Source organism: Oryctolagus cuniculus, chromosome 16 (assembly GCF_051225735.1).
Source record: "Oryctolagus cuniculus isolate XC-2025 breed Fujian yellow rabbit chromosome 16, ASM5122573v1, whole genome shotgun sequence".
Lineage (NCBI taxonomy): Eukaryota > Metazoa > Chordata > Mammalia > Lagomorpha > Leporidae > Oryctolagus > Oryctolagus cuniculus.
In genome coordinates this window covers 48878685-48899360 of record NC_142882.1, presented here as the reverse complement: position 1 = coordinate 48899360, position 20676 = coordinate 48878685, and the positions used below count along the sequence as shown (strand labels likewise).

General features: G+C 42.4%; 1 protein-coding gene across 4 annotated transcripts in view; it reads right to left on the bottom strand.

Annotated features, from left to right (window-relative positions):
- ITGB8 (integrin subunit beta 8) overlaps positions 1-20676 on the bottom strand; it is a 90594-nt gene that overhangs the window by 40629 nt on the left and 29289 nt on the right. For all 4 annotated transcript variants that reach the window (XM_008261486.5, NM_001082304.1, XM_008261487.4 and 1 more), the window contains 2 exon segments: positions 11697-11782; positions 5191-5365 (listed from right to left, as the gene is read on the bottom strand). In XM_008261486.5, coding sequence (XP_008259708.4) covers positions 5191-5365; positions 11697-11782 — 261 coding nt within the window.

Below are 20676 nucleotides of genomic sequence, written 5' to 3'. Positions count from 1 at the left end.
AAGCTGCCACCTGCCGTGCTGGCATCCCATATGGGCGCCGGTTTGAGTCCCGGCTGCTCCTCTTCCGATCCAGCTCTCTGCTATGGCCTAGGAAAGCAGCAGCAGATGGTCCAAGTGCTTGGGCCCCTGCACCCACGTGGGAGACCCAGAAGAAGCTCCTGGCTCCTGGCTTCGGATCTATGCGGCTCCAGCCATTGCAGCCATCTGGGGAGTGAACCAGCAGATGGAAGACCTTTCTCTCTCTCTCTGCCTCTGCCTTTCTGTGTAACTCTGCCTTTCAAATAAATAAATAAATATTTTAAAAATGTATTATTTATTTTTATTTGCTAGAGTTACAGAAAGAGAGAGGCGGACAGGGGTCTTTCATCTGCTGGTCCACTCCTCAGGTGGTCACAGGAGCCAACAGCTTCAGCCAGGTCTCCCAAGCAGGTGCAGGGGCCCAATCACTTGGGCCATCTGCTGCTGCTTTCCCAGGCTGTTAGTAGGGATCTGGTTGGTAAGGGATGCTAGCAAGTTGCAGGTGGTGGCTTTACCGGCTATGCTACAACACTGACCTATGTTACATAGAGCTTAACTATATTTACTAAATTTTTATTAAGGACTTGAAGGAACTGAGAAACCTCTAGAAGCTGTGTACGATTTTGTATGAGAGGTCTCCGAGAGGTTCATGGAAATGTTTATCGTGAAAAACTATGCCTGGAGTTAAAAATTTCCAAAATAAACATCTTTTAAATTGTTTCTTAAATTTACTTATTTGAGGTGGAAGGGGGGAGAGAGGGAGAGGAAGGAAGGAAGGTCTCCCAAATGAGTGGCAGGGACCCCACCACTTGAGCCATTACTACTACCTCCCAGGGCCTGCATTAGCAGGAAGCTGGAGACGAGAGCCAGAGCTAGGTGTCAAGCCCAAGCACTCTGATTTGGGATGTAGATATCGTAACTGCCTGAATTTCTGAAGTACCCTATAACGTATTCCTGGAATGTTTGAGTGAAAATGAAACGTTCCTTCCCTTGAAAACGCTTAGGTTTGATGTCTTTAGAGAGTTCTCTTTATTTTAATAAAAGAATGATTGTAATTTTTATAATTATAAACATTTATAGGTTTTAAAACTTCTTGTATATTCTTGGGTTTCTTCAGGTTCTCCCCTTTCAAGAGTCAATTTTAGACTTGCATTTTCCCTACAAAATTATCAGTATTACCAAGTTTTAAACATTTTACCATAGGTTTTTGGTTAATATTCTCTTGAAGTCTCCTTTTTCAGTATTTGTTTCTGTGATTAGTTATACAATTAGGTTGTTTTTTGTTCTCCTTAATTTGATTTGCCAGTAACTTATTTTATTGGACTCTACAGAGAACCAACTCCTAGACTTATATGTCTATTTTGTTTTTATTTCTACTTTGCATTTCCTCAATCTTGTTTTTGTTTATGTGTTTGAACTCCCTTCTCTTGGTTTTCATATGGCTATTTTCTTTTTGCTGTTCTCATAGCTTTCTTTGGATGCTTAATTCATTATTACTCATTCTTTCTTAATAATAAAAGCATTTAGTGTCTTGAATTTTTCTGAGAGAGAACAATTTTGGTCACATCCCATATAGTTTGATGTGTGTTCTTCTTCTTATTAGTCTGTGATTATAGTTTTGCTTTATTTTTGGAGATAGAATTATTTAGGCTTTCCTTAATTTTACTGTTATTTGATCTTTATCTTTCTGGATTGTTTTCAAATTTTATTGCATTATGTTCAGAGATGTTGGCTTATGAAAACTTTTTCACTTTAGAATTGAGGTTTCTTGTTTGTCTAAAATATGATTGTTAAAAATATTCCGCCTAGCGGCGCCAGCACACCAGGTTCTAGTCCCGGTTGGGGCGCCGGATTCTGTCCCGGTTGCCCCTCTTTCAGGCCAGCTCTCTGCTGTGGCCAGGGAGTGCAGTGGAGGATGGCCCAGGTGCTTGGGCCCTGCACCCCATGGGAGACCAGGAAAAGCACCTGGCTCCTGGCTCCTGCCATCAGATCAGCGCGCTGCACCGGCCGCAGCGCGCCGGCCAAGGCGGCCATTGGAGGGTGAACCAACGGCAAAGGAAGACCTTTCTCTCTGTCTCTCTCTCTCACTGTCCACTCTGCCTGTCAAAAAAAAAAATATTCCGTGAATTTTAAAAATGTTGTTTTATATATCAGACTCTATGGACTGAATTACCTGGCATGAAGCTGCTCCCCAGGATTCCTAAGTTGACGCCCTAAGCCCCAGTGTGACTGTATTTGGAGATGGGGCCTTTAAGGGATAATTAGTTTACTTGAGTCTCATGAGGGTCAGCCTCCACGATGGGCTTAGTGCTCTCAAAGCAGATACTGAAGCATTTGTGCAAGTGTTTCTCTCCTTCTCTCTCTCTCTCTCTCTCCCTCCCTCCCTCCACTTTCCTCTGCCATGTGAGGCTACAGAAAGAGTCCTCACAGGACCTGAATCTCCCAGCACCTTGATCTTGGCCATCCCAGTCTCTTGGACTTCTAGCCCTTCTAGAACTGTGAAAACAGATCTTTTCTGTGGTTTATGCCATCCCATCGATGGCATTTTCTTGTGGCAGCCAAACAGACTAAGGTGGCAAGTTTATGATCACTGTATTGTACTTTGTCTACACATAGTAAGGAGAGTGTTTTCAAATTCTCCTTTTTAAAAAACCCACTAAAGGAAAATGAAGAGTGAGTGGAGAATGAATAGACAGGATTCCAGAATATTGAACAACAATTTGTAAAAGATGTATTAGTAGTATCTTGCTCTCACATTTTAAGTGTGAACTGAGGAATATCTACAGACCCATCAGAGTCAGGAAACTGAAATGTAACTGAGTGGTATATTAGCTACAGTTCAGTGTTAATCAGCCTCAAAGGGGCGACTTGCTAAACTAAGACCCTAAAGAGTCTTGTGATGAACAATGGGAAGGCACCAGATGACAGCATTGCTGGGGATATGGAAATGTGTAAGAAACTTGGGTTCTATGCATTATTTATTTTTATCATTACTTATCTGAAAGAGAGATTCATGAGAGTATTTCAGGCATGGAAAGCCAAGACACTGTGGCAAAAAATGACCTAAATGAAAAATCTCTCTGAGATCCCAGTGGAAAGAAGTGGCCATCATAGGAGGAGGTACCTTTCTCTGAAGGGAGGGAGAACTTCCACTTTGACTATGGCCTTGTCTAAATTAGGTCAGAGTTTTTGAACTCAAGAGGCTTCCATAGCCTTGGCAGCTCATGACAAGAGCCTCGGGTGATTACAGCCATCATAAATAAGAGTGTCAATTGTTAAACCAACAACAGGAGTCACTGTGCACTTGGTCCCCATGTAGGACCTCTGTCCTTAATGTGTTGTACTATGAAAATTAACAGTAAAACTAGTCTTCAAATTGTACTTTATGCTTTGTGTGTCTGTGTGGGTGCAAACTGTTGAAATCTTCACTTCGTATAGAGTTGATCTACTGTATAGAAAAATAATTAAAATGAATCTTATTGGAGAGTGGGATGGGAGAGGGAGTAGGATATGGGATGGTTTACGAGTGGGAGCATGGTCATGGGGGGAAGAACCACTGTAATCCAAAAGTTGTACTTTTGAAATTTATAAAATAATAGTTTTCTATATAAAAAAAAAAGAAAAACAGAGGGACTGTAAAAGCAAGACAGAGATCTACGATCTACTGGTTCACTCTTCAAATTCCCATAACAGAAAGTGTCAGATCACGCTGAAGCTGGGAGTCAGGAACTCAATCTAGGTTTCCCACATGAGTGCGAAGGACTCAAGTACCTGTGCATCATGGTTGCCTCCTCAGGGGTGATAAGGTGGCTGGAATGGAAAGTGGAGGCTGGGACTGAAACCCAGGAACTGGGAGATGGGAGGCAAGGGGTCCCAAGGAGCAACTTAACTGCTTTGCTAAATGCTCACTTCAGAAACTGGGGATATTACAGATAGCCTCAGGAGAAGCTCCAAGAAAGCTCACACTGATCAGAAAATCTAGAGTAATGAATTTATTAGAGTAACAGGAAGAGAGAACGAAATCAGTAAAGGGTTTGGGCAACGATAACACAGTGTGTATGTGCAAGAGAGATGCATGTGCAATTATAGCCATATTTAAGGGCAGAGTCTAGGGAGCATACTGAATTAGAATTAGGTGAACAAAAACATAAAATATTTGCTTTCCTCTGTTTTTCTAAAAAGGAACTCATTAGCCATTGTAAATTGTTTTTTGCAATAAAAGGTGACGAGATCCATAATCTTGCCAACCTAAGCACTTTCATTTTCTATCTCATTTTCTTGCTGTTACTCATGTATGTACATACTGGGCAGCAGTATTATTTTATATGGTGAAGAACACAGTTTTAATTGGCAGCTGGAAATACATCAATGGCCAAGAAAGAAGTAGATTTTGTTTTTCTGGTGATCAAATAGTCTGGAAGAACTAGCTCAACTATGGAGTGGGGAGGGGGTTGTGTCAAGAGTGGTTGTTAAAAATAAATGACAGGGTAGGACCACCCAGAATGAAATTATGAAGACTTGAAGGCAATTGCATACCGCTCTAAACCAAATCCACCTAATTGAGTGCCTGTGTATCCTGACTTACCTTTCTCTATGTAATCATACACTGGGATTCTCTAGCACTGAAGAAAAAGTGCTTTCTATAGCCCTATGGCTTGTGTCAAACTGTAGAATACACTGTGGTAGAAGAGGAAGTGTGGCAGAAGTACAAGAGGAAGGGGCACGACACAGCTGTCCACTGTAATACAACAGTCACAGAATCCAGTTTTGTGTCTGCAAGTTCATTACAAAGCATAATTCCCATCTCCTACTAGCTAATTAATCAATCAATCCAGCAAATATTTATGGAGTATTTACTATTGACAGCACTCTGCTGGGCATTGGAGGAGAAATGGAAAAGTGGAATAAAGCATGTTGCCTTTGTCTGTGAGCTGGTGGTGAGTAGGAACATGACCATGTCATGGTGTGAGCAGATTATGTGATCAAAACACATTGTTATTACATAGTGTGGTCATGTTCACAGGGTGTCTCAGGTCATGCAGCTGGCCACAGGCACAAGAGACTACAATTCTGGTTTTTTGACTGTGAGCCCATATTAGACACCAGCAAATTCAAATGAACTATAATTTCCAATCAAAATTCATCATAATTTTATTTGAAAAATCATCAAACCTGGTCGCAGCTGAATCGACACTTCTCCTGGTGTCACCTGGGTATTAACTTCATTTTCACTTGGAATTGTCACATGCACAGATGGGTATTCTATTGAATCCACCGGGCAGCCTTTGCTTATTAAATTGGAAACAATATCACAGCGCTCACTCCTTGGTCCACCTGAGATGAAATCCTGTTTGAAAGAAGGAAAATCACTGATGCTTTTGGTGCACATTATCTCAGCTATAACCAATGAAAACCACATAGCAAATATTGCAAAGAAGCCACCTTCCAATAGAGAATAAATTATGCAACTATTCATAGTAGTTGCATGTTTCCAGTAAGAGTACTGGGAAATGTGCCTGAAATAAAATTTTAATGTCTGAATCTTATTTATAAAGAAGAAAATGAATTATTAAAAAGAGATTTAAACTAGGCACTTCAAACATTGTTAACTGATCACAGTAAAATTATACCAACTTAATTCTTTGTAGATATTTTATGTTGGAAAGACTGATCCAAGAGAAAATTTAACTGAAATAGACTATTCAGTGGTTCCAAATGTGAGCCTCTGGTATGTCTATTACATACTGTTATGTTTGGAATATGAAAGCAAATGCTCAGACATCACATGCCTAATTAGCTACTGAAAATTCATAAAAGACTAGCATCAAGAATCAAGCAACTTGTTATATATGCAACAGTCTGTAAATAATTCAGTAATCCAAGGAAGATGTTCATGATGGGGTTAATAAATATTGTAGTTCAGTGTCTCACGATTTGCAACTGAATCTGAAACGATTAACTAACGTTCAGAATTAGATATTTGATAGCTATCTAAAAGTCATCCAGGGGCCAGCGTTGTGACATAGTATGTAAAGCTGCCACCTGTGACACCAGCATTGCATACGGTCACCAGTTCATGTCCCCACTGCTCCACTTCTGAACCATCTCCACGCTAATGGCCTGGAAAAATCAGCAGATGAAGGCCCAAGTGCTTGAACTCCTGCCACCCACATGGGAGACCTGGATGAAGTTCCTGGCTCCTGGCTTTCCCCTGGTCCAGCTCTGACTGTTGCTTCCATGCAGGGAGTGAACCAGCGGTTGGAATATTCTCTCCCTCTCTCTGCCTCTCCCGCTCTCTCTATAACTCTGACACTCAAATAAATAAATATATTTTTTAAAAGTCATCCAATAAATTTGGAATTAATAGAACAAACTTAAAATTTACTTCATCATGATTCAGAAAAAAAATTGAAATTTTTATTTTTTATATAAGCTTTCAGATTTATTTTCCAAGAGTGGTAAATATATTGAACAGTATAGAAGTATGTTTTATTATATATATATATAACATTAGATTTGTATACTATATGTATAGGTATACTATATAGACATACATAAATATATAATATTGTATATATACACATATATAGTGTGTATATATATATATATATATGCATAGCACAATGTTGGCCTGAATTACTTGGGATATTAGCTTCATGTGAGCTGGATATCTGCTCAGTGATCTTCCTAGAAGTGGCTATTTTGATTTGATATTCAACTTTCCTCCTTTAGTTCTGATGAATCAGAGAACTGGGTTTCCAATCTATTAATTATTCCATCACAGGATGTTGAATGAATAACTTACTCAGAAACAAAGATTTGTTAGGTTCTCAGCATACAGGTTGGAGGAAGGCAGATTCCCTAACAGCCAAGTTGACAAAACACAGGTGAATGTAATAAGTAAATGCAACCTTCCTGGGAATTAAACTTAGGGGAAGCACAGAACGTCATAGGGTTATAGATAAAGGGGGTTATCAAGTTGAAGCAGAAGTAAATGTTGACTATGAACTCACTCGCTATAACCAGGGACATCCCTGGCACTGGTGAGTACTGAGATGGGACAGTGGTAGGCGACACAAAAACATCCACACAAAGACTTTAATTCCCTTCTCAACAGAGTCAACTAGAGTCACTGAGACAAACAGAGCTCATGGGTTGTTTCTGTATCATTTGAATGCCAAAAAACTCTTTTACATTTTTTAAGAATTGTAAAACAATGAAACAGATGAAGAGTGCAACGGAGACATTGTGTGGTCTGTCAAGACAGAATGTTCATCACGGGACTTTTTAACGGAGTTAAAATGTGTCACAAATACAGGTAAAAGCCAAGAGGGAATAGCTCCTTCCTTCCAGTCAGGATTTGCAGGTGTTATCTGGCAAATGACTTCATGGAAACAGAAAGATTAACTTTGTTCACCAGTTGACCCACATCAAGATTTCCGAATGAAGTTTGAAACAACCGGTCTTAATTTCTTGTCTTAATTTATCCTACCTACTGACAAAATTTGGAGGTACTGCATATGAGACTTACTTTTTTTTTATTTTTAAAGATTTATTTATTTATTTCAAAGTCAGAGTTACACAGAGAGAGGAGAGGCAGAGAGAGAGGTAAAGACAGAGAGAGAGGTCTTCCATCTGTTGGTTCACTCTCCAGATGGCTGCAAAGGCCAGAGCTGTGCCAATCCGAAGCCAGGAGCTTCTTCTGAGTCTCCCACGTGGGTACAAGGGTCCAAAGACTTGGACCATCTACTCTGCTTTCCCAGAGCTGGATCAGAAGTGGAGCAGTCGGGTCTTGAACCTGTGCCCATATGGGATGTTGGCGCTTCAGGCTAGGGAGTTAACCCGCTGCGTCACAGTGCCAGCCCCAGTGAGACTTAGTTTTTAAACAGCTGGGAGTTCCTTGGAAAAAGGTGGCAAGGAAGCTTCTAGCATGTGTATCACTTTCCTCCCAAGAGTCCACTCCTGCACGAGAGCTACTGAGAGGACACGAAGCTTGGCACACAGTTGCTCCTCCATGACTCACAAAACCTGCCTCCGACAAATGCCACATGCATGTTACTCATCTAAAACCCCCACGAGTGCACATCACGGAAAGGAAATGAAGAACAAATAGCTCTAACTGGTTTTTGTTTTTTGTTTTTCTTTTCAGCCATGTAGTCTGTTAATTGTGTATACAGAATGGAGAAGAGATTGGTGTAAATCATGGTAACTATACATCAAACTGTGAAATTTGACCTTTAAATGTCAAATAGTTCTGCCGAAGTCAGCAAAATATGCTCAATCAGCGTGGCTGTTTTTACACCGCTATAAAAATGAAGTTAGCAAAACATCGCCAATTTGCCAATTAGGTTTGAAATGGAAAAAAAAAAAAAAAAAAAAAAAAAAAAAAGCCATGGCATCGAAGAGGAGAATGGAACGCTGTCCTGCCCATTGTGGCCTACTTTCCACTTCATGTAAAAGAAAAGCAATTTGAAAGCACATCCTTTTAATTTTTGGCATTTTGTGTCATTTTCATTTCTTCTAATCCATATATTTTACTTTTTCTTCTAGTACAGCACAAGCGAAATCACACGTCAACCTTCTGCCCCTAAAAGCTACTCAAGGGTGAAAAAACCCAGGTGGTCATGACTCTGGCTGGCTCTGTGCCAATCGATCTTTTCATTCATTTAATACAATATTTGGAGGGTATCAAGAAGGGAAGTTTTTTTTTTTTTTACCTCCTCATTTCTTAACCTTTCTTTTAAAAAAAAGATTTATTTTATTTATTTGAAAGGCAGAGTTACACAGAGAGAGAGGAGAGGTAGAGAGAGAGAGAGAGAGAGGTCTTCCATCTGCTGGTTCACTCCCCAGATGGGTGCAATGGCTGGAGCTATGCTGATTCAAAGACAAGAGCCAGGAACTTCTTCCGCATCTCCTATGCGGGTGCAGGGCACAAGGACTTGGGCCATCTTCTACTGCTTTCCTAGGCCATAACAGAGAGCTGGATCAGAAAAGGAGCAGCCGGGACTAGAACCGGTGCCCATATGGGATGCTGGTGCTTCAGGCCAGGGCGTTAACCTGTTGCACCACAGCGCCGGCCCCTGAACCTTTCTGATTTCCAAACAGGCAACCCGCACAGAAAAGAAAGGCTTCTATCACTTCCTCAGGACAGTGAATGCCCTCTGTATCACATGTCAGTGTAACTGTGCCCCAAACCTGTCCTCTCAACTTTGCCTATGCCGTGATACTTTCTATCAGCCAAGTCACATGAGGCAAGAGAACAAAAGGATTCTTCAGAACTTGTCTTTCATAGCTGTTAAAAAGGAACCTAAGGCGTAGAATTAGGTCATATTGATAAGATCCTTTCCTTCTATCTCTCAGTTACTTTCAAATCAGAAGCAAACCAACTGCCTCCTCCTTCCCTCTCTGTCCATTCTTGCTGCTTGAGAAATCAGAGACATCATTTGCATCTGGGTCTACAAATTCACCAATCCATTCTTCTTCTTGATGCTGTCAGGCCAGCCAGCAGGGAGTGGACAGCTCCTTGTGCTCATCAAAATGTCAGTGGCTGTCCTAACCCAATCACTTCCCCTGAGGCTATGCTCGCCATCAGGCAATCCCCTGGGTTTCCTAAATTGCACGGAGGGCTCCAGACCCACCTCCCACCCCGCCCAACTCAGGTCTGTTCTACTCATCAGTGCCATTTCTTCGGCAATGCCTCTGCGTCCACCTCATGCTGGATATTGCTTCATTTCATTGGTGCAGCGTTGTGACTGAGGTCCAACTGGCATTCCCATCTTAGAGGTGGAGAAAACTGAGATTCAGAGTAGATCTATCAGATGCCCAGGTCTGTACAGTTAGACACTGGGCAACTGGGGTTTGAGTCCAACTCAGCGTCTCTACAGAGCCTGCCTTTCAGTGCATAAAGTCAATTGTACTGCACTACGGGATACTTTGGGGCATACGTATTCAAGGGAATGACTGGACGTTTTTGCTAAGATCCGCTCTAAAAGCCTGGGCCATCCATGGCTGCAGGTCTGCCTCCTTCCTCTGGCTACTGCCCATTTGCCCCTCATCTTCCTCCCTTTCATCTGAGTGCCTATTCCTGTGAATACTCAGAATTCCCCCCTCCCCTTCTGTGGCATGATTGCTTTTCCCAGAGCTGTGACTCTCCACTCTTTCTGTGCTGTGTGAGCTGGAGAAAGGATATTTCCAGAACCCGGCCCTCTCTGGCTGGCATTTATACTTGGCTGACAACTGGGCTTCTGCACTGTATTTTGAAAGTTCTCCCAAACGACCCTCGCTGATGCACTCCACAGCTCATGTCAGGTTGGCACAAATTTCAAGGCTCTAAGAATCTTTCTTAGGGATGCAGCTAAACTTTAAAATGGATATGGTTTGGGAGTCAGGAAATATCAAGCCAGGAAGCAATCTTGACAGAGAAAATCCTAGAGGCAAACTCCAAATTCAAGGAAATGGAGACTCAGAGAAAGGCACAGACTCAAACAGATCATCTGCTTCACAGGAGGTGAGGGGACTGGCCCCAGGATTCTGCAGCTGTCCACCCTGACATTACCTGGCTCCATGAGTTCCACTCAAACGTGTCCTAATTTATGAATGGTACCTGCTTTTCTCACTGGTGGAGCTCTGGGCAACTTGAGGCTGTCAGTAAGAGATGCTGACTTTCAGGCATGACTGCTATCTGTAAACTTTTCCCTTTCCTCTGTCTGACTTGTTTCACAGAAGAAAGGCATGTCCATCATCCTTTTCTACTTTCAGTTTTCCTTGCCTCCTGGGGGAGGCTTTGAGACAAACAGTAACCTGAGAGGATGGAAAGATGGTGGTAGGTACACCTGTTGAGCTAACCCGGAGGAAACACCAGCCAGAGATGTGTCAAGCAAAAGGCCCAGGAACTACATAAGTAACATGTAAAATTACTTAGGAAATCTCATGACTTAAGAAACCCCAAATTAGCAGATGTCTTCTTCATTACAATGTTTGCATTTCTGACAAAAGAAAAAAACTCAACAATGCACAATAACTGTTTTACTAAGCATTTTGTTACTGGAGATTTGTTTCTCTCAGTAGAATAGGAAAGCGCTAATTTTGAACAAATAAACATTTTCTGGACTATTCTCCAATCCGACTAATTTAAATGTATAAATCATCTAACATACAGAGTCTCATGTCAAAAGCAGAACATCACATTTTCCATAAGTAACCGACAAATTGATTCATGATGTTATGAAATCGAGTACATCACTTATCTTCAAGTGTTTTAAATAAAATAAACGGAATAGCCCAATAAATTATCTGGCTTTGCTTTAATAAGCAAATACAAGTGAATGATCCAAGTGGGATTTATAACTTTATGCTTCAAGCTGCAGCAGGAATGTCACGCCAAAGCTTACTGAACTACCAAGAGTTACTATCTGTGTTTGCCAATTCTCTCTATAGAACAGATGGAAAATATAAAATGGTTTGCAGTTCATTTCAAAATTACCATAATTTTCCTAATAAAAATGTTACTTATTTTATATCCAGCCAGATAAAACCAAGTAAAACTTTCCTGATGTTAAGCAGTATCTTTCTTTTTCCTGATGCACCTTCAAGGCACTGAATCTTAGGGCGATGAAATCGATCTGGTGAGAAAAATCAACTCTGAGGAAAGGAAAAGATGAAAGACAGAGAAGGCGCACCTCGTGAACACACCATCCACAGTCTGGACCCAGCGCAAGGCACTCGGAACACGACACAGCATGGGAGGATGCGCATCTACTGTTTTCTGTAATAGAGGAGAAAAGGTGTTAAGGTTCACACTCATTTTAGGAAGGCTCTGTAATTTTACATAGAGATGGACTTTGAAGACTTCAATCAGGCAACCTTTCATTTTAAATATATGCCATCAGAAACATGTCATTTCTTGGGGTTGGTGTTGTGACACGGTGAGTTAAGCTGACGTCTGCAATGTTGGCTTCTCATATCTGAGTCCTGGCTGCTCTGCTTCTCATACAGCTCCCTGCTAATATGCCTGGGAAGGCAGCCGAGAATGCCCCAATTTCGTGGGTCCCTGCCATCATATGGGAGACCTAGATGGAGCTTTAGGCTACTGACTTGAGCCTGAACCAGTCTGGGCTGGTTGTTATGGCCAGTGGGGAATGAACCAGTGAATGGAACATTACTTTTTCCTCTCTTTCTCTCCCCCTTCCTCTCCTCTCTCTCTGCCTTTCAAATAAATAAACAAATCTTTTAAAAATGTGTAACTTCTCTAGGAAGAGTTAAACTGCTCACTGCAATTAATATATATCTTGGGAGTTATTATTTAAACGTTGAGGAAAAGGAAGGTGTTTAAAAATGTGGTTTTAGTCACATTTTAGGGTCTGGCTTGAGTTTTGCTGCAACAGCAGTGACTCCAAATTTTTAAGTGTGTTGACATTTTGCTGAATTTCATAATCTCTGAACCAAGCAGTTGGTTTTTGGGTTGTAAAGGTTTCCTATAAATTTAGCATGTACAGACGTAAATCTTAATATATAAAACCATGTTGAGTCATGGTCAGGAAATTTCCCGAGAAATAACCTTGGTGGACACACAAAGTATTTAGGTTGGGAATTCTGATGGTGTTAACAGTGATTATTTTGGCATGAAGAATATCAGAACCAGATAGAATGGTGGGATTCAGTATTTTAGAACTAAAGTGGCAAAACTGAATGAGTTATTTTGGTTAGCTCAATTTAATTTCTCAAGCTGGGTCACTTTTTTAAAAAAATATTTTATTTGAAATACAGATTTACAGAGAGAAAAAGAGAGACAGTGAGAAAAGGAGAGATGGGCAGAGATCTGTCATCAGCTGGTTCACTCCCCAAATGCCCACAAACGCTGGGGCTGGGCTGGGCTGAAGCCAGGAGCTCCATACAGGTCTCCCACGTGGGTGCAGGGGCCCAAGTACTTGGGCCATCTTCCACTACTTTACCAGGCGTATCAGCAGGGAGCTGCATCAGAAGTGGAATAGCTGGGACTTGAACGAGGGTCCATATGGGATGCCAGCACTGCAGGTGGCAGCTTAACCTGCTAAGCCACACAGGCTTCGGGCTGGATCACTAGCATTATGACCAATGCCCTATTCCATAGAGTCCTGTCCTTGGCTAAGATATTTCAACTACCTCATTGTTCCTGGAAATAATTTATCGTTTGCTTCTCTCCACTGACAACTCAAACAATTAAAACAAGACTTATTATTATAGACATAAACAAATAAGCTATGATACGGAATGATTCAGATGTCATCTTATCGTGAGTTTGAGGTGGATCAATTACACACATTATGGACACTGAACTTCACAGGGAGATTCTGTGCATCTCACTCATGGACTCACAGCAAATGAGGTCAACATCCTGGCCATGAGCAGCTCACAGGCCAGGTGAGGAGAAAACCAGATAAGCTGACAACAGACACAGTCAGTGTGACAACCATAAGAGAGTTCACCAGATTGCTATGGGAACATGGTGGTGGGGGGAGGCTCTCACTATCTTACAGTAACAGACAGGGGTGCAGGAAGTTTGAAGATGGCTACTTAGAGGCAGTGATCTGCCTTTTCCATCATCTGCTTCTTTTAATCTGTGTCCCTCTCTTTCAAAAAAAATGTAATACCCGGGTGCTAGTCCCGGTTGGGGCGCCGGATTCTGTCCCAGTTGCTCCTCTTCCAGTCCAGCTCTCTGCTGTGGCCTGGGAAGGCAGTGGAGGATGGCCCAGGTGCTTGGGCCCTGCACCCGCATGGGAGACCAGGAGGAAGCACCTGGCTCCTGGCTTCAGATCGGCACAGCGCGCCGGCCTCAGCATGCCAGCCATGGTGGCCATTTGAGGGGTGAACCAATGGAAGGAGGACCTTTCTCTCTGTTTCTCTCTCTCACTGTCTAACTCTGCCTGTCAAAAAAAATGTAATACTGATGAAAGAAAAGTGTGTGTATGCACAGTCACACAGGGACATGGTAGTTTTATTTATTTATTAAATACGTATTTGTCAGAAAAGCAGAGCAACAGAAAGAGAGGGAGAGACTGAGAGGGAAGGAGCTTCCATCTGCTGCTTCACTCTCCAAATGGCCACAATAGCCAGGTATGGGCCAGGCCCAAGCCAGAAGTCTGGAATTCCACCCTGGCCTCCTACTTGGGCACAGAGGCCCAAGTACATGGGCCATCTTCCACCGCTTTCCCAGGCACATTAAGAGAGAGCTGGTTCAGAAGTGGAACAGTCAGGACTCCAGCGGGTGGTATTGCAAGCAGTGGCTTAACCCACTGAGCCACAGCATTGACCTTGACATGGCTGTTTTAAAGGGACAGAGACCATGGGCCAGCTCTATGGCATAGTAGGTTAATCTTCCGCCTGTGACACCAGCATCCCATGTGGATACCGGTTCTAGTCCTGGCTGCTCCTCTTCCAATCCAGCTCTCTGCTATGGCCTGGGAAAGCAGCAAAAGATGGCCCAAGTTCTTGGGCCCCTGTACCCACGTGGGAGACCAGAGAAGCACCTTGCTCCTGGCTTTGGATTGGCGCAGCTCCAGCCATTGCAGCCATCTGGGGAGTGAGCCAACAGAAGGAAGACCTTTCTCTCTGTCTCTCCCTCTCACTGTCTGTAACTCTACCTCTCAAATAAATAAATAATCTTTAAAAAAATTAAATAAAGGGATAGAGAGCACAAAACTCCCATGCCAATTGGCTTCCTTTTCCTTCTCTTTTTTTCTGAGTCTCTTATCCCTCTCTTTGCCTCTCTTCCTCTCAGCATTACCCAACATTCTGGAAACTAATATAAAAAAAAATTCTGACGTGAAGGTGGCAAAGGTTGGGTGTTGGCAGTGGGCAGAGGACTAGCTCCAGTGAGCACTCTTCCCTGTGTTTTCCAGGAATGGTTTGGGTTAAGCTACTATTCCCTGTTTGTGTCCCTTTCCTTTTATCAACTTTTTTATATATGTTATTCCAAACCTCTTTGCTCATCTTTCAAAACATGACCTAGAATCTCCAAACCTAGAAGTAACTGATGTTCTGGGCTCCCATCATTACCACAGTGGCCACACAAATATGAAGATTCTGTTGCCTACAAACTGTCCATCTGGCTTAGCCAGCAACCTGTCAAACCTGCTGATTTCTGAAATTTTCTGAAGAGGGAGTGATCTTTTCAGTTTTATTTCCAGACAGGAAACCAAGTTAAGCTTAGAAATCAAGCACAGCAGGTTAAGCCACCACCTGTGATGTCGGCGCCCCATCTGAGTGCCAGGTTGGGTCCCCGCTGCTCCATTTCCCATCCAGCTCCCTGCTAATGTGCCTGGGAAGTCAGTGGAGGATGGCCAAAGTGCTTGGGCCCCTGCACCCACATAGGAAACATGGATGGAATCTTAGACTCCTGGCTTTGGCCTGGCTCAGCCCTGGCCATTCGGGGAATGCAGCAGTAGATGGAAGACCTCTCTGTTTCTCCCTCTCTCTCTCTCTGTATCTCCACCTTCACCTTTCAAATAACTAAATACATGAATCTTAAAATAAAAATCAAGCACATTTGCAAACCACCCTCAATTCACGAATTGAAACTCCGTGTCCAATGCAACAGTATTAAGAGGTGGCAGTTTGACAAGGTGGTAACGTGGTGATGGCTTCTCTCTCATGGAGAGAATTAAGACCCTTATAAAAGAGGTGTACACAGCACTGAGCCCTTTCTTCCTATCAGTTCTTTGCCACACTGGAACCCAGCAAGAAACCCTTCAGCAGACACAGAACACCAGTATCCTGATCTTGGACTTCCCAGACCTCTAGAACTCTTACAGTTTCTGTTGCTTAGAAATTGCTCAGTGTCGGGGGTTTTGTTCTAGCGGCAAGAATGCACCTAACCTGTCTTTCACTGATTCAGCCTTGAGCCAAGCAGAACATGGGATTAAGTCTATTTCAGTTCAGACTTGAGCAAGACTTTCGCTCAACAGGTAGAATTTCATGTTGGCAGCTGTGCCTGCAGTCTCACGGGAGGGAGGCTGTCACAGTTGTTTTCAGTGCTTGTCGGATTCTTACTATGTTAACCCAGAGTCAAGCACCGGGCAATCGATGAATTCACAACCAAACCCTTTTTGCTTTGGATTCTGACTCTTGCACGTAAAAACCTTCTAGGGCCAACATTTTTCTCTCAAACTCCAGACACCTAAGGATGATGGCCAAAGGGACAGAGACTTTGGTCCTGTCCACACTTCCAAAGGTTCCAAAGCTGACATTTCTGAGAGTGTGCGTAACTACAGGGAAAAGATCCCATAAATGGACCTGGAGGAGGTAGGCCTTGTAGTTCTGCAGAACTGGAGGGAGGCCATCAACTGAATGCCATGGGAACAGTGTCAGACATTATTTCTGGAGAGTGTCACCGTGACGCTGCGCAGAAGACCTGCCAGATCCACTTGGACATGCAGGATTTTCACGGTCGTCTTTTTAGTTTTAAAAATATGCAAGTAAGTGAAGTACCTAACGTGCAAATGTCACATCACTTTATAACAATTCTTTTCCCTAAATGATCAAACTATTTGGAGAGCTATGCATCAGCATGTGCTACCAATTCTCTCGCTCCCTCTCACACACACACACATGCACACACAATCCATACAGGACTGCTGTTTGCAGACCTGGCAGTTTGTCATTTGTCTCTGGGTCGCTCCATTCCTTTGCTGCGAATCCCTGAGGTTACAGCCCCAGCTGTGGTTTCCAGCAGCTCCTGGCACTGCCTCCGCACCTTATTAGCTTGTGCATCTGAGTGGTTCCTCTTCCTACTCTATGGTTGTGGGATTGTGGCTGCTGCTTTTTTTTTTTTTTTTTTTTTTTTTTGACAGCAGAGTGGACAGTGAGAGAGAGAGAGAGAGAGAGAAAGGTCTTCCTTTGCCGTTGGTTCACCCTCCAATGGCCGCCACGGCCGGCGCGCTGCGCTGGCGCACCACGCTGATCTGAAGGCAGGAGCCAGGTGCTTCTCCTGGTCTCCCATGGGGTGCAGGGCCCAAGCACTTGGGCCATCCTCCACTGCACTCCCTGGCCACAGCAGAGAGCTGGCCTGGAAGAGGGGCAACCAGGACAGAATCCGGCACCCCGACCGGGACTAGAACCTGGTGTGCTGGCGCCGCAAGGCGGAGGATTAGCCTAGTGAGCCACGGCGCCGGCCTCTAATGGAAATTCTTAAGCCCATAGAAATGGAATGATAATGTTGCAGACCACGGGTCCTCAGATCTTTCCTTTATGTCCACGACGTCAGTCCTTGGTGCCGACTGAATCCCAGGTCATTAAAAAATGTGCTGCTTCGGCAGAAATCAGTCAAGGATGTAGCAGCAGATTGTCAGTAAGTGCACGTGTTCTAAATGACTGTTCCTTGATCAGGAAAGCAGGGGCTGGGGTCTTCCTTTTTCTCATGAATACATAGAATACATAGCATTCCACTAGTCTAATTTAATACATACAATACATGATGTTACAACTAGAGGTAACACATATACTGTAGTAGCATTGCTAAAGCTTGCTGGTAAAGAGCTTCTGAACTTTCATGGCACTGCTATGTCCCGGCCCTGTGCCTGTTGGCTACTTACTTAAACTCTAAATCTCCACATCCACGCTGCAACACTGACTCGCTGCACGCATGTTAAAAACTTGAGATGAGGATGAAGTGAAGTCAACCAGGCTGCATATAGTGCTCAGGGCATAGCAGGCATTCAGTAAAGGAACTGTCAAAATGTTGTTGTTATTATTATTATTACTACTATTATTATTACTTACTCATGTGTATATACACGCAAATATATACATCTGTGTGTGAATGTCTTTAATTCTAGGCTCATTAAAAGTGAGATGTTGATGTGTCTTTAAATGTACTGTATATGTAATTTACTGTCTTTTATATGAAACCGCCTTGGGTCATAAAGACAAAGTTTTAAAAATATAGCTAGTACATAAAATCCTTATTAAGTAAAACATTAATATGTTTATTTTGGTAGCTTCAAAATAATTCTTAAAAAGCCAACTAAGTTGAATACACACATTTAATCTATTACAAATACAAGTCGGGCATGACTATGAATTGGATTACTGAAAATCTCTTAGGACAATTTCATTTTATTCACAGTTTGCAATGTGGACATTGACTTAAGCTGAATAATTTCTGAATGATTTCCCAGAATCAAATGTTTATGACACTTGTGAACTGACCTGTATAACGGCCTGTCATAAAGCATAATAAACATCCCTCATCAACAGGATAGGGCCTACGAAAGTCAGGAAACTGTGCGTGACACCCTTGAATGGTTGTTTTAGATGATACTCTTTATTCATGTTATTTTGAGAACATTTAATGGATAAAAGTGAGAAAGAGTAAAATGCACCCCCCCCCATTAAAAAAAAATCCAAAAAACACAACCAAAGTTCCATATTTAATTTGGGATCTTTCTATACGTTAAATATCATATATAGTGAAGGTTTTAAGAATCATGTCTTTTTTTTTCCTGCTATAAGTCTATATAACAAAATTTCCACAAAATTTAAAGAATGCCCATAATTATCTATAAAGGAACACATAAAATGGATACTGATTGTAGTCTTTGATATTCAGAATCAATTATTCTACCTTTTCCTGGGACTCCACGGAAAAATGATCTGTGAGAAACACTTTTAATTCTCAGGCAGCATCCCTTTCCTAACTGCATTGATTATACGAATTAAAACAAACGTGGATACCTGTACAAAGCTAATTCCTTACAAAAACAAACAAACAAATAAATATTTAAAAAAAAAAAAAGAAAGAAAGGAAACAAGGTTGCTGGGAATCACCACAGCTACTTCCATCTCTTTTCCTCCTAGGTTCATCCTTAGACTTCAAGTATACATGTGTATGTAACACAACCACATCATTATTAGCATTACCACTTGTCTAATTTAATATCTAGAATACATAGAACACAATTTTGCAGTTGAAATAGACAAAGACACAGATATACTTAAAAGAAGGACTGCTGTTGCTAAACTTCTGTTCCTAAAATAAGTTTTATGTCACAAATACATATTTCAACTGAACATTTTTAGAGTGAGTAGCAAAGTCCACTTTAAATTTGGTGGCTTGGGGGCTGGTGTTGTGGTGCAGCTGGTTAGGCTGCTGCTTGTGTTGCCGGTATCCCATACAGGAGTGCTGGTTCAAGTCCTGGCAGCTCTGTTTCCTACCGAGCTTCCTGCAAATCTGCTAATCTGAAGCTTCTCAAAAAGGCAGGGTTTTGCCTTTTGCCTGGCTTGCTTGCTTCTGCCTGGAACGTGGATGTGATATATAGAGCTTGAGCACTATTTCAGAGCAGAGAGAACTTGTCTCGTGGAAACCAAGGCTAATAGTGCATAAACTCACTGCAGCTGTCCAGGGCTAACTCTCAGAATTCCATCTGGTGGCAGAAGACATTTTACCTTAATATTTTTCAATCTCACTAGCAGATAAACACAATTCCTAACTGGTAAATATTCATCTGAGCTTTGAAAGATAAATTAAAATGACAAACTGAAGTAATACAAAGAAAAAAGACATAAAATTACATGCATCAAGTATAGCATCCACATTAAAGAGATGTATTGTGTGTGTGTGTGTAAGATTACTAAACTATCAGTTCCTGGTAGGACAAACACTTAAAACCAATTTTTTATTTCTTATTTTTTTTTTAAATATCTTCATTACATGAGCCTTGTACTTGGTGCATGACTCAATAAATGTGTAGTAAATAATGGTATTCTAAGTTGAAGCTATTTTGAAAATTTACATCCTGGCTAGTGCCGCAGCTCAATAGGCTAATCCTCCACCTTGTGGCGCCAGCACACCGGGTTCTATTCCCTGTTGGGGTGCCAGATTCTGTCCCGGTTGCCCCTCTTCCAGGCCAGCTCTCTGCTATGGCCCAGGAGTGCAGTGGAGGATGGCCAAGTCCTTGGGCCCCACACCCCATGGGAGACCAGGAGAAGCACCTGGCTCCTGCCTTTGGATCAGCTGCGGCAGCCATTGGAGGGTGGACCAACGGCAAAGGAAGACCTTTGTCTCTGTCTCTCTTTCTCAATGTCCACTCTGCCTGTCAAAAAAAAAAAAAAAAAAAGAAATAAAAAGAAAAAAGAAAGAAAGAATTTACATTCTGAGGTTTTATAGAGAATAAATATTTATGTATTTTAAAATATCTTCCCTTGGGGTAGGTGCTATGGTGCCGGTTCAAGTCCCAGATGCTCCACTTCCCATCTAGCTCCCTGCTAATGTGCCTGGAAAAGCAGCAGAAGTTGGCCTATGTCTTTGGGCCCCTGCACTCATATGGGAGATCTGAAGAAGCTCCAGGCTCCTGGTTGGATCTTCGCAGCTCTGGCCGTTGAGGCCATTTGGGTCGTGAACTAGCGGATCTCTCTCTCTCCACCTCTACCTCTGCCTCTCTGTAACCCTGCCTTTCAAATAAATAAATAAACAATTTTTTTTTGACAGGCAGAGTGGACAGTGAGAGAGAGAAACAGAGAGAAAGGTCTTCCTTTTTCCATTGGTTCACCCTCCAATGGCTGCTGCGGCCAGTGCACTGCGGCCGGCACACCACGCTGATCCAAAGGCAGGAGCCAGGTGCTTCTCCTGGTCTCCCATGTGGGTGCAGGGCTCAAGCACTTGGGCCATCCTCCACTGCACTCCCA